This window comes from Podarcis gaigeae (genome assembly GCF_964106915.1).
Source record: "Podarcis gaigeae genome assembly, chromosome: 2".
NCBI lineage: Eukaryota > Metazoa > Chordata > Lepidosauria > Squamata > Lacertidae > Podarcis > Podarcis gaigeae.
In genome coordinates, this window is record NC_139679.1 from 17348585 (window position 1) to 17361915 (window position 13331).

At 48.6% G+C, this 13331-nt stretch overlaps 1 protein-coding gene across 5 annotated transcripts in view; it reads right to left on the reverse strand.

Annotated features, from left to right (window-relative positions):
* Window positions 1-5075: 5075 nt before the first annotated feature.
* Window positions 5076-13331, reverse strand: part of LOC310839896 (nuclear receptor subfamily 1 group D member 1-like) — a 54656-nt gene continuing 46400 nt past the window's right edge. For all 5 annotated transcript variants that reach the window (XM_083728893.1, XM_083728895.1, XM_083728896.1 and 2 more), the window contains 4 exons: window positions 12753-13273; window positions 10830-11015; window positions 9417-9627; window positions 5076-8279 (listed from right to left, as the gene is read on the reverse strand). In XM_083728893.1, coding sequence (XP_083585019.1) covers window positions 8083-8279; window positions 9417-9627; window positions 10830-11015; window positions 12753-13273 — 1115 coding nt within the window. In that variant the 3' untranslated portion in view covers window positions 5076-8082. The remainder of the gene's footprint in view (window positions 8280-9416; window positions 9628-10829; window positions 11016-12752; window positions 13274-13331) is intronic.

A 13331-nucleotide genomic window follows, 5' to 3' on the forward strand; every position in this document is an offset into this window, starting at 1 on the left:
CCTGAGATTCCTTTTAGTGGAAATATCAGAAACTGAAACAGCATCCTTAAATAACATACCCTCCAGCATTTCTCCAATGAAAACAGGAGAGGCACACAAAGAAGGGCCTCAGAAGGTGATCTCAGGGTCCGGGTAGGTTCACATGGAAAGAGGTGTCCTTGAAGTATTCCGGTCCTGAGTCGTTTATCTTATTTGAGGATGTCATTGCTTAAACTTCATCCAGCCTTCTACTTGGCAAAATATACCATGTAACAGGTACTAGCCATGATAACGATGTTCAGCCTCACTGTCAGAGGCAACTTGCCTCTGAATACCAGTTGCTGAAAATCACAGGTGTGTGAAGAGCTGTTGCGCTCCTTCTGGGGTGGGGTGGGGAGGCTTCCCAGGATGTTGGACTAGATGGGCCATTGGCCGGCTCCAGCAGGGCTATTATGTGCCCCACCAAGCTTTCTGGGGCACCCAAAAATCCTGGAACCAGGCTTGGAGAAATAATCCACACAGCGTTCTAGGCTGGGGACCAAAATACACTCCACCAAGCAGGGTCAGTGAGGTAAAGCTCTGAGTTACTAGACATTTTCTTGCCAGTAAAGCGAAAGCCCTCAGGGGAAGTCCAGGGAACCCACTTGGCTGCCTTTAATTAAATACTCAGTTGCAATGCTAAGGCAATAGGGAGCACTGAATGTGCATACATTTCAATGAATTAATCTCTGTGTTAAGAGAGCCAAGCAGAAACCTACTGAACAGAGCAGTAGGCTGAGTGGTAAAGAGCTGCTGGGTTGGCTGAATGGGGCACAAATCTGTCCAAAGATCCAAATTCTACGGTCAAGAGAATGAACGTCTGGGGCAAAATCTGATAAGGTACCTTTGCAGCACCAAATTGAGCTGCGGCAAATAAGTGGTCCTATCCCATCATGCCTTCACTGGCTGCCAGCAAAATGTCCAAAACTGAAGTTGACCTAAAGTTTATATTAGGCTGCCAGCCAAGCAGAAGGCTAGGCTGTTGGGGGAGGCGCAATTGAGGCCTGGGGAATCTTATAGCAGTGGGGAGCTCATTGCTTTGCAGACCTTTAGTTGAGGCATTGGAGTGGGAGGGTGCAGAGGGGCTGTGCAATATGAAAATGAACAAGATGGAATGTATTTAAGAGAAGTGAGAATTAGGGAATAGGTATCTTGCCTCTCTCCTGCCAACCTAGCAGTTCGAAAGCAAGTCAAAGGGCAAGTAGATAAATAGGTACCACTCTGGCAGGAAGGTAAACAGCGTTTCCGTGCACTGCTCTGGTTCGCCAGAAGTGGCTTAGTCATGCTGGCCACATGACCCGGAAGCTGTACGCCGGCTCCCTCGGCCAATAAAGCGAGATGAGCGCTGCAACCCTAGAGTCGGCCGCGACTGGACCTAATGGTCAGGGGTCCCTTTATCTTGCCTCTAAATCAGGTTAAGGGAACCTGTGCACTCCCTGCCCCCTGATGGGCTGCAATTCCTGCTACCTCTGACCATTGCTGGGGGGTTTTGGGGGGGGTTTTAGTCCAAGACCTTCTGGAGAGCCACAGATTCCCAACCCGTTTTAAGTGGAAATGCAAAACAATTACACAACTCTGAGTTATATGTGGCTATAGAGTGCTGCTTTGTGCCTCATGTGTGTTTGCTATGATCCTGGGGCTCTATGATTCTGCTTGCCATGGCTCAAACAAACATTAATTAATAATAATAATAGTAATAATAATAATAATAATAATAATAATAATAATAATAAATTATTATTATCATCAATTATTATTATTATTATTATTATTATTAATTATTATTATTATTATTATTCCGCCTTTTTCCCACTCTGGGACTCAAGGCAGCTCTTACACAGATAAAACAGAACAATCTGAAAGCACAGAGAAGACAATAGTTCAGAGGCTCTTGACTTACTTAGTACAAGTATTTTCAGCTGGAACTTGCTGGAACTCAGTTCTGGCACCTCTCAGGTGGGCGCCATTGCCAATCTAAGGAGGTGTTCATAGTGAGTTCTGGAACCTTTTTTTCTAGAAAAATGTTGTTGTTGTTTAGTTGTTTAGTCATGTCCGACTCTTTGTGACCCATGGACCAGAGCATGCCAGGCACTCCTGTCTTCCACTGTCTCTCACAGTTTGGTCAAACTCATGCTGGTAGCTTCGAGAACACTGTCCAACCATCTCGTCCTCTGTCGTCCCCTTCTCTTTGTGCCCTCCATCTCAGGGTCTTTTCCAGGGAGTCTTCTCTTCTCATGAGGTGGCCAAAGTATTGGAGCCTCAGCTTCAGGATCTGTCCTTCCGGTGAGCACTCAGGGCTGATTTCCTTCAGTATGGAGAGGTTTGATCTTCTTGCAGTCCATGGGACTCTCAAGAGTCTCCTCCAGCATCATAATTCCAAAGCATCAATTATTCCGCAATCAGCCTTCTTTATGGTCCAGCTCTCACTTCCATACATCACTACTGGGAAAACCATGGCTTTTACTATACGGACCTTTGTTGGCAAGGTGATGTCTCTGCTTTTTAAGATGCTGTCTAGGTTTGTCACTGTCTAGAAAAATAGCACTAGGTATATTTCCCTGCCTTTCTTCTAAGGAGCTGAATATCGGGGTTGGTTCCCCACCCCCACCATTTTTCTCCTCACAAACAACCCTGTGAGGTTTGGGGCCGAGAGGCTGTGGCTACCTCAAGATCACCAGGTCAGCTTCATGGCAGTGTGGAGATTTCAAATCAGACATCCCTTCTCCTAGCTAAAACCTCCCACTCTTTGCACAAGGAGCATTCACCTGGTTGCTCATCCTCCTCCACATCTGCCCCTGAGCTGGTGGTCAAGGTCCTAGATCCGGGGGGGGGGGGAAGTGGGGGGTCAAGAGGGAGAAGGTAATTCCCGCCAGCAGACTCCCAGAGATGCAGAGGACCAGTCTCCCTCTCTCTCCTCTGAGCTCCACAGCTCTCCACAATTCTTGCCTTGTCCAGGCCTCTTGGCCGGGTCTCAAGTCAAACAAAGTAGACGGCTGGTTACCGCAAAGCTGAGGTGATTCCGGGGGCTGCAGGGCCAAGCCAGGCAGCCCAGGAACAACGGGGCTATTGAGGGAAAGGGACCTCAGCGAGGAGGAGGCACAAACATTCGTCCTTGCATCTTGCCAGATTATGCACCGGCGGTGGGGTACAATGAGGCCCGTGTGGAGAAATGGGCACCCTGTTCTGAAGCGCAGGGAGGCAAAAAGGGGAGACTGCCCGTGTTGTAGCTTTTGATGGCATGCGCAGAATGGGGAAAGGACCTCTGTCGAGGTCTTTCAAGGACTTCTGTTTACCTCTCCCTTTGCAAGTGCCTAGGTCAGCCTGTCCCAACCTGGTGCCCTCCACATACTTTGGACTACAAATCCCATTGCCACAGGCCAGCCAAGAGTCGGGGGCGATGGGAGTTGTAGTCTGAAACATCTGGAGGCCACCAGCTTGGGAAATTGTGGGGTAACACTATAGTTTCCAATGGAAACATATGCTTGGAAATAAAGGCGCTTGAGGAATATGTGTTTATTGAGTGTTCATCCCAACTTGTTTTGCTGTGAGGTAAGATGATGTTGGCTATTTAAAGGAGTGCTCATTCTGTTCTGCTAGCAGGGAGGTCAAAGTGAGTGTCACCCCACACTTTCCTACCACTTTCCTTAACGCAAAAGTCCGTTCTTTAGAGCTTAATGTAGGGATGGGGAACATTGTTTTAGTCAAGGGCCACATTCTGGACGGGACCAGACCCAACAATGGGAGGGCCACTCCTGTCTCCATCTGCTAGCCCATATCCCATTTCACCCCCTTGTTGCCACCCACATGAAATCAGGCCCAAACTTGCCCACCCTTGGCTTAATCAATGAGGTAGGTTAAAAATGTGCTCCCAATTAATCAGTGGCGTAGCGTGGGTTGTCAGCACCCGGGGCAAGACAAGTAATTTGCGCCCCCTAACCCTCAGATGTTGCGCCCGGTGTGGCCGCCCCCCCACGCTATGCCACTGCAATTAATCAGGGTTTTTCTAAACCTTTAATTCAAGACCTGCTGCCTCTGAGGCAAAGGACAAGATGGGGCCTTATAGCCACCCCAATTCCATGTACAGAAGCCAACAGGACTGCAGTTGAATGTCACTTCAACAGAGGTGACAGGGTGCAGCAAGGCTAGCTTGGGGGGCAAGCACCCTCCACCTGAAGCGGCCGTCTTCCTCTGCTTCTGATAGGACCATCTCTGCTGCCCTCCTCTGTTGCAGAAGACTGTGCAGTCCCTGCAAAGTAGGCCAGATGTTTAAAAGTTCCGGGCCGGGCCGGCTCAGGAGATGTTGGCACCCGAGGCAAACCACAAAATGGGAGTCCCCCACTAGGAAAGAATGGGCGAGGGAAGATCTACACCAGGAACAAGCGGGTAGCGGAGATCTAAATTGGGAAGGGCGGGAGAGGACCACAAAAGCCTCCTATTCACCCAGAAGCTGCAGTAGACGGCATTCGGGGCATTGCTGAGGAGGCAAATCCAGCCACCAAGGAGCGGGCCACAGCTATTGCCACCTCCACAGCAGGCGATGCGTTCTTTGGAGGCTGAATTTGCTGCCACTATGGACCCTGCCGCCTGAGGTTGTTGCCTCACGGGTGGGCCGGCCCCTAGTTCCTGTATATTCGCCCCGTTGGTCCCTGTGAGAAACAGGATGCTGGTTAAGGACTTTGGGCCTGATCCCGCAAGGCCAGTCTGGGGCACTTGTTGCTGGGGCACAAGCTTTTTCTATTTAAAAACAAAACCAAAAAACCCCTCTCCCCAACACAAATTTAATTTTCCTGGCATTTGCATGCCAAAAGCTGCGTCTTGCATACAGTGGCAGAAACACGCAACTTGCTGAGAACTGGCATTTGCGGATGTTCCCATGGTTACCATGCACTGAAGGCCTGTCAGTAGGCCGTTTTGAGTACTATATTTGGGGAGAAATGGGCCAACTGTGGTCTACACAGACATCTAGTGGTGAAGACTAGCAATTACAGCTGTAAAAAAGGAGATAGAGTAGAACCAAACAAACCCAAAAGGTCACCTTCTACAAAAATGACAGGCACTTGTTTCACTGTTAAGCAAGTCTTTATTTTATTTATATTTCAATGTATTTATTGCACTTCAATATTAGACAAAAAATAAACTCTCTCTCTTTCTTGTCGGTATCTTTTGCGAGTCTTTTGGACTCCAAACAGCAGCAACAGCAGCAGCACCAGCAGCAGCAAATAAAACCCTCTCTATTTTCCCTTTGCAGCAAATATACTCCGGTTTAGGGAGGGAATTCTTTGTTATAACATACATTTTTTTCCTCTAGATTTCTAAGAAAAGTGCAATGTTTGGTTTGTTTTTTTCATTTTAAAAGCAGTGTTGAACAACAACAGCAGCAGCAGCAACAGTGTCCCTCCCACCCTGCGAAGAACACAGATATCCCCCACATCATGCACACAGGAGGGTGACTGAAACATGCCATGAGAGCTCCTGTCAATGGGATGTAAAAAGACCTGATATGTTTCAATGCAGAGAATAGGGCAGCAGGGCTGACTACAGCCAAGTTAGGACACTGAGGGATGGGAGCAGGAGGGTGGTCCTACAGGAGAGAAGTGGGAGCCCAAGACCCCTTTTTGGTCGCCTCCCTTACAAGTTCCCCCTCAAAAAAGAATAAAATAAAATCTCAACCAACCTCAAGGTTTGGCTGCTTTAAAATCTATAGAGTCTCACATACAAAAGTTGAAGAAAACAATTCCTGGGATCTCTGGAGCTACATAACCAAGGCTGTGTGTAATCCGTGTGCCTGCACTTCCAAGCATGGAATTTAGCATCCTTAGAACATCTTTTTAACAGAAAATAAATCTTCTTCCCCTAACAACCAAAGAGTAATTTTGAAAACATTGGACTTTGCAAGGTGAGGTCTGAGACCTAAACTGCACATGACAATGGCAGAAATCACATGTAAACTAGAGAGTGACTGGGGTGGGGTATAGCTTAAAAGCTCCAAAGGGGCACAATGAACCCTCCCCAACACTGGCCATCTTTCTCTCCTTCAAAGCTTCTTTTCCCAGGCACTTTTAGCTGGGTGGGGTGAGGTGGGGGGGAGAGAACTGGGGGGAAAAGAGCATCACCACCCCCAGCCACCCATGTGCCCCTTTGGTGTGCAAAGCCATGCATTGACACCTATACTTCAGACACGGGCCTGCCAGCATCATGTGTAGCTTGGGTATCAGAAACCAAGTAGAACTTGCAGGGATCACTATGTGAAGCACCCTGTGCCCCCATCACCAGAAAAAAGGGGGGAAACCCCACACATTTCCCATCTGGTGGAAGCAGCGTAAACTGTACAGAATAAACAAATGCGATATTTAATCTGCATAATTTACCCAGGTCACAAATTTAAGCATTTCTTGGCTCAAAATCTGGTGGGTGTGTGTGTGAAGTGTAGAGTACACACAGCCTTCAGTATAGCGAATGGAGGGAAATGTTGGAACCAAGCTAATTCTAGGTTCCATTCTGTTCCCCGCCTCCCCGGACACAAGCCAACTAATTGGTTGTTAGGAAAGAGCGATTAGCCAGCAGTCTAGGGTTATATTCGCACATCTGGAATAAGAGACTGGGGATTAAATATAACAAAGGCAGCTTCGGAAGATAGCCAGGACTCTGGGGCTCTGTGGACCCATATCCTGGAAAGTGAGCAAGATCTACAGGTTCAAATGGAAAACTAGGTTCTGGAATTCTGGGAGGGAGTACTCATACAGCTTCGCTCTTCTGGAAAAAGACAGCACCATTGCCTGGAAGGAACTGGTAAGGTTGGGTGGAATGGTATTCGGAGTGTTTGCTTTGCTTTCTCCTTTCTACCTAAGGGCTCAGCTAACCTCTGCTTCTTTCCCTAAACCTTACTTGGCATGTGAGGCACTCCTGCTTCTTCCATTTGCCCTTCTGAGAACCTGCCCCCCCCAAACCATGTCTGCTCAGAATTTAGCCCTCCGAAAGTCAATGGGGCTTACTCCCAGGTAAGCAAGGTTAAGGACTGCAGCCATAGCCCCTTCGCAGCGGTCCTCATCCCACACCATGGGGCCCGACGGCCTTCCTAGCTATGGCCGCCTCCGAAAGTGGAGAGCATGTCTGACCTGTGTACTAGTGGAAGCCCCTTTTGTGTTTGCGCTTGCAACATTTACAAAATATATATTATATTGACATAGACACTTGTGTCAGGCGTGACAAAGAGGACTTGCTCAGTTGCAGGGATGGAAGTGGGAAAGGGGCCAAAGTTGAGCAGTTCTACTTTACGCATCTGAACATTAACACCTACCCGGTAAAATCTGTAGCATAAACTGAACGTCTTAAAAGACGGTATAGCAATTAGTTCTGTGTGTGCGATCCCTTCTTCGGGAAAGAGCAGCAACGAAACAGAGCAAACTCCCCGCCCCAAAGAAAGGAATTCTAAAAAAGAACTGCGGGGGAGCTTGAGTCCTGGGGCTGTGGTAGCATGCAGATAAAAGGAAAGGAGCTCGAGTCGCAACGTTCGCCTTATCAGTTTGTCCTTTTTTCCTCCTCTCCCCAACCCACCCCACGAAGCGCTACCAAGAGTTATTATAATTACGCACAATAAACCCAGTGTTTTTATATACAGAACTTCAACACAATATCACATGGAAAGTAAGATATATATGTGTGTACTGTATATATATATATAAATATATACATATATATATATCAGCACACATTTGAAAAACAACACGGTACAATGCGTGTCCAGCTCGTTTGCCTGATCTCCTCTAGCAAAATAAATGATCTTCAATCTGCACAGCGCCACGGAGAGCACTATCTGGGAACAAACTCTTCCTCCTGTGTCTGGTCTCCTCGCCAGGGAGGGATCCGCTCTAGTAGATCCCAGCTGTGATGGGCTATGGGTTCCCCTCCCTTGCCGGATCCCTTATGCTCCTCTCCTTTCACCGTCACCATCTTCTCCCCACGGAGCAAAATTTAGTCCGATGCATTAAGTTTGCTTGATGGTCGATTCTTGGTTCTTCTTACCCAAAACTCGCAGGGTTTCAGAAGCCGTCCAGTCCAGCGGGCTTACGGGTTGATCCGGAAGGCAAGGAGTTTCTCTGAATGTTGGTTGTTGAGGGTTCTCAGGTCAGGCAGGCGGAGGAGCAACTTGGGGAAAAGCGTGGAGTCGTCCGGGTGCTTCTTAGTCACGAGAGTCCGCAAGGCCCGGATTAAAGTCTCCTGGAGGATTTCGACTGCATCCACGTCAGAGATGCCAGAGCGATCTGAAAACCAAAGCAAAGGTATTGAGTTGACAGAAACAGGAAAGACACGTGGAGAACAAAAGAGTTTTCATTTCCCTGGGGAAAGAATGGTACAGTGGCACCTCTGGATGCGAACGGAATCCGTTCCAGAGCCCCGTTCGCATCCTGAAACAAATGCAACCTGCATTTGCGCATCGCGATTCTCTGCTTCTGCATGTGACGTTATTTTGAGCGTCTGCGCATGCGGCGAAACCCGGAAGTAACACGCTCCGTTACTTCCTGGTCATCGTGGAGCGTAACCTGGATACGCTCAACCTGAAGCACATTTAACCCGAGGTATGACTGTAAAGTTAAAATACTGTAGTTGCAATGTTTATTTGTCAGCATCAAGCTCACTTGTTAGAGACACCCTGACATTATGGTGCAGATGACAATTCAACATTAAAAAAAGTAATAACCCTGTTCTGAAATGACCCAAATTCTGCACCAATAAATTATGCTGGAATACACACACACACACACACACACACACACACACACACACACACACACAATGAAGGCAGGGAAGCTTCACTGCTGACTATCGGAAATATCATTCAGCAACTGCTTTGAACTTCTGAAAAAAAATTGCCAGGCGTTTCTCATACCAATTTGCCCCATAAAAGCTAGAAATGTAAATTAAATTTGCTTTAAAAAAAACAAACACACACATCCAAAGCCAGCCCTTTATCAGGATGTTTTTAATGTTTGCTGTATTATCATATTTTTATATGTATTGGAAGCTGCCCAGAGTGGCTGGGGCAACCCAGCCAGATGGGCAGGAGATATATTATCTCAAGGTATTTTACTGTTACTCCATGTTTTGTTTTGTTTTTTTGTGTGTTATGTGTGTGTGTAAATGAAAATAAATCTTTTTTAAGAAACTGATCAACAGGGTAAGTAGTGGTGGCTATAAAAGATTAGGATCCCTCTGTAAATACTGCAGTCTTCTAGCTCTAACCTCTGTTTGCAGGGCTGGGCGCCTTTAATTGCTCCAAGGCGAGAAGGAATCATTTAGGATTCTCCCAGCACAGGACCGCAAGGGCAGGGAAAGCCTTTAATGCAATCTGCAGAATGCTCCTCCTACCCAACCAAGCCAGTTATGACCCCTTGACTCACCCGCGGAGACCAGGACTACGGCCATGAAGAGCGCCATTTCCTGTGCGTCCAAGTCCAGGGAACTGAGCTTCTCGCTGAACTCAAACATGGCGTCCAGCAGGGAGCCCATGCCCATGGTGCGCAGGCTGCAGAGCGAGTATGTCTCCCCGCTCAGGAAGGTCACCACCTTCTCCTTGGGGCTGAACAGGGAGGAGAAGCGAACCATCAGCACCTGGGAAGGGAAAGAAGACGAGAAGGTTGAGGGCCAAGCAAACGGGCTGCCACTTTGACCAACATCCTAGGAATGAAGAAAAAGGCCTTCCTAATCGTTCATTGATTCCAAAACAAGGCTTTGGAATTGCCTGTTGCCATGTCCTATTACCAGGTGGAAGGAGATGCTGGGAAGCCAGCAGGGTATTTTGAAAAGGAGGACATAGCCCTGAAAGCACAAAGGGTGTTTCTGCCCATCCCTATCACAGACTGCAGAGTTCTGCATTTGAGGTTAAAGATTGAGTTGTGCCAGGCACCCTGAAAGTGCTCCTGTACGTAGCACAGGATGGCAGGCCTGACCTATTTCTGTTTTTGAGCAGTGGGAGGAACTACATTTGTTAAAATTCAGCCTGCTGCGTGGCTGTTTGAAGGCACAAGAGTGCTGCTTAAGGGAGGTCTTTCGGGTGCCCTGCGTGAGAGCCAATTGCTAAGCAATGACAGGGCCCTCCAAAAATGCAACAATATTGTGACCCAGCCAGCATGGCCAAAAGTAAATGATGATGGGAGATGGAAAACATCTGAAGAGCACCACAACAACTGCCTCTGGTGCAAGCTATTTTTTGCCCAAGGAGAGTATGCACCTAGCTCCATCCGTGAGACGCCCAGGGCAAAAGAAGAATTACCGTATTTTTTGCTCTATAAGACTCACTTTTTCCCTCCTAAAAAGTAAGGGGAAATGTGTGTGCGTCTTATGGAGCGAATGCAGGCTGCGCAGCTATCCCAGAAGCCAGAACAGCAAGAGGGATTGCTGCCTTCACTGCGCAGCGATCCCTCTTGCTGTTCTGGCTTCTGAGATTCAGAATATTTTTTTTCTTGTTTTCCTCCTCCAAAAACTAGGTGCGTCTTGTGGTCTGGTGCGTCTTATAGAGCGAAAAATACGGTGCCTAAGGCTATCGCTGGCTGCTAGCCACAATGGGTAGATTCTACAGCTCAGTTGGTAGAGCATGAAAGTATTAATTTCAGGGTCATGGGTTTGAGTCTCACGTTGGGCAAAAGATTCCTGCAATGCTGGGGGTTGGACTAGATGACCCTCGTGGTCCCAGCTCTATGATTCTACCTCCTCTGGTGCAGGTAGACTGTCCCTGAATACCAGTTGCTGCAAATCACAAATGGGGAGAAGTGCTGCTGCACGTGGGTCCCACCTGCTGCTGCTTCTGTTCTTACCTGGAAAGTGCCTGCTTTCAGCAGCATGACTTGGTCTTGCTGGCAGAGGGACTGGAACCCAGGGATGCTCTTGGCAAACTCCACCACCTCCTTGACGGCTGGCGTGAAGCACTGCGAAAATTCCTCCCACACTTGCTGGCTGCTCTTGCCGTTGCTGCAATAGGGGGTGGCGTTCAGAGGACAGGCCTGCATACAACAAGGGTGTCAGCAAAGAAGGTTAAGCTCGATCTAGCCAGAAGAACCCCTTTCAAAAACACTGCTTCAGCAAGCGACAAATACCATTTATTTACTTCCAAAAGATGCATCTTTACTGCCGCCTGTGACGATCACACAGGGTCCCCGGACATTTCACCGTCTATTGATCCCTGTGCCACCACTTTATTTCTCGCTGCCACCACCCAGGCCCTACCTGGTAAAATACTGAGTCCAGTCAGGGTTACGTTGGAACATAAACCTCTGTTTATTTATTGCAGTTTAACAAGTGTGTGGTTTCATAAACGGTCTCAGTCAATTACAATCATGGGATGCCTATCCAGACCTATAACTTCCACTACCTGCTCTCACTCACTAAACCACCTCTCAGATATTTACTTGTCTTCCTAGCTCCTGTTCCTGACTCAGCTTATTTCGCTACACTAACTCAACCTACCCAGACTCTATTCCAATTCACTCCCACTCCAACCAACCACCCAACTCCCAACGAACTCCCCTGTCGTCCTTCCCAGAGCTGATTTTATAGTCCCTCTGACTCCACCCCCCCAGGTTCTGATTGGGTAACCTGTTTAACTATTTCACCTCCCGCACTCTCATATGTTAACGTCACACTGCCGTATATTGCAAAGGGTGGTTCGTGTAATCAAAGTAAACAGTGAAGGACCCCTGGATGGTTAAGTCCAGTCAAAGGCGACTCTGGGGTTGTGGAGCTCATCTTGCTTTTCAGGCTGAGGGAGCCGGCGTTTGTCCACAGACAGCTTTCCAGGTCATGTGGCCAGCATGACTATGCCACTTCTGGCGCAACGGAACACTGTGACAGAAGCCAGAGCCCACAGAAATGCCGTTTACCTTCCCGCCACAGCGGTACCTATTTATCTACTTGCACTGGTGGGCCAATGGCCGTAATAAACCAATCAATCAATCAATCAGCGGGTGGGGAAGGTAGTAAGGGGGCTGCATTTCCAGCTCAAGGCAAACAGAAGATGTGACTGAGCCATGCAGATCTCTATGTGATGTGGACCTGCTATTGCTCTGATTCAAGCAGGTCATTTCTAAAGGGAAGGTTGCCTTTATTTAATCCTAAAACGTAACGTAAGACGCTGTATTTATTATAGCCCTGAGGGCTCATGAAAATGGCTCATTTGCGGTGCAGAGGACATTGTTTCCAACAGAGGGAGCTCGAAGCATTTCCCTGCTGGAAACCAGAGTGTCCTGCTAGAGATCCTGCAGCCGCCAACAAGCCCAGCTTTGCAACCTGCAGGCAGTCTTCCACCGCAGCTCGGCCCAGTGCCTGATTTCCAAACTGAACCGTGCTGAAGCTCAAGCCCGCTCGGAAGCGTTGAATCACAGAACTGTAGAGCTAGCCCTGCAATGCAGGGAGCCATTCCTAGGTGGGTTTGAACCACCAACATTCTGGTTAACAACAGCTAGATGCACTGACGCTTCGAATCATTATGATTCTCTCTTTCCCTAAAGCTGGCCAACATTGGGGAGTAATGAAAAGTTCAGATGCAGAGAAGATAACCATCCCCTGTTGTCTGCCCCGAAGATTTGAAGGTATCATGCCCCTCTGCATGGAGGCTCCATTGTTGGCAATCATTGTCCCTACCCATCTTCCATAACCTCCAGTGATGCCTACATTACTGTGACTATTGTCACACATCCGATGGCAGTGTTTTCCCCAATATAATATTTAATTCTAGTACTTACAATGCCTCGACTGGTAGTACCCCGCCAGGGGCAGCCCCTCTGGGCATTTGCTTCAGGATAGCCATACTCAAAGGCTGGGTAGCACCCGGCATTGTGCAGATAGCCGGACTGCTGGGCCTTGAAGATCTCGTTGCCAAAGCACCTGGAGCCGTTGTCCACGAAGCCGGGGGGCTCCTGGGGGCCGTAGCTGGACACGCGCAGAGTGGCCGACTCGTATTGCCCGTAGCTGTAGGAGTTGTTCAGCTGCTGATCGTTGTAGTTGGTCAAAGGGCAGGCCTCACTCCCGGGGGACCCTCCCCGCTTGCCCAGGCGGTCCTGGCCACTGACGAAGATGTCGTGGTAAGCCCTCGAGATGGCGCTGATGGCCTCCTCTTCCTGGGCGTTGGGGCTGGGTGGGGCGGCGTCCGCCTCGGGGCTCATGCCAACGTCCATGGGGGCCTCGTTCAGGCTGTTCATGTAGCTCTGCATCTCATCCAGCAAGCGCTGCTTCTCCCGTTTAGGAATGCGCCCAAAGCGCACAGCTGTTGAGGGGGGAGAAATGGCAGGAGAATGTGAGCGAGGGAAAAGGATGCCGTGAAA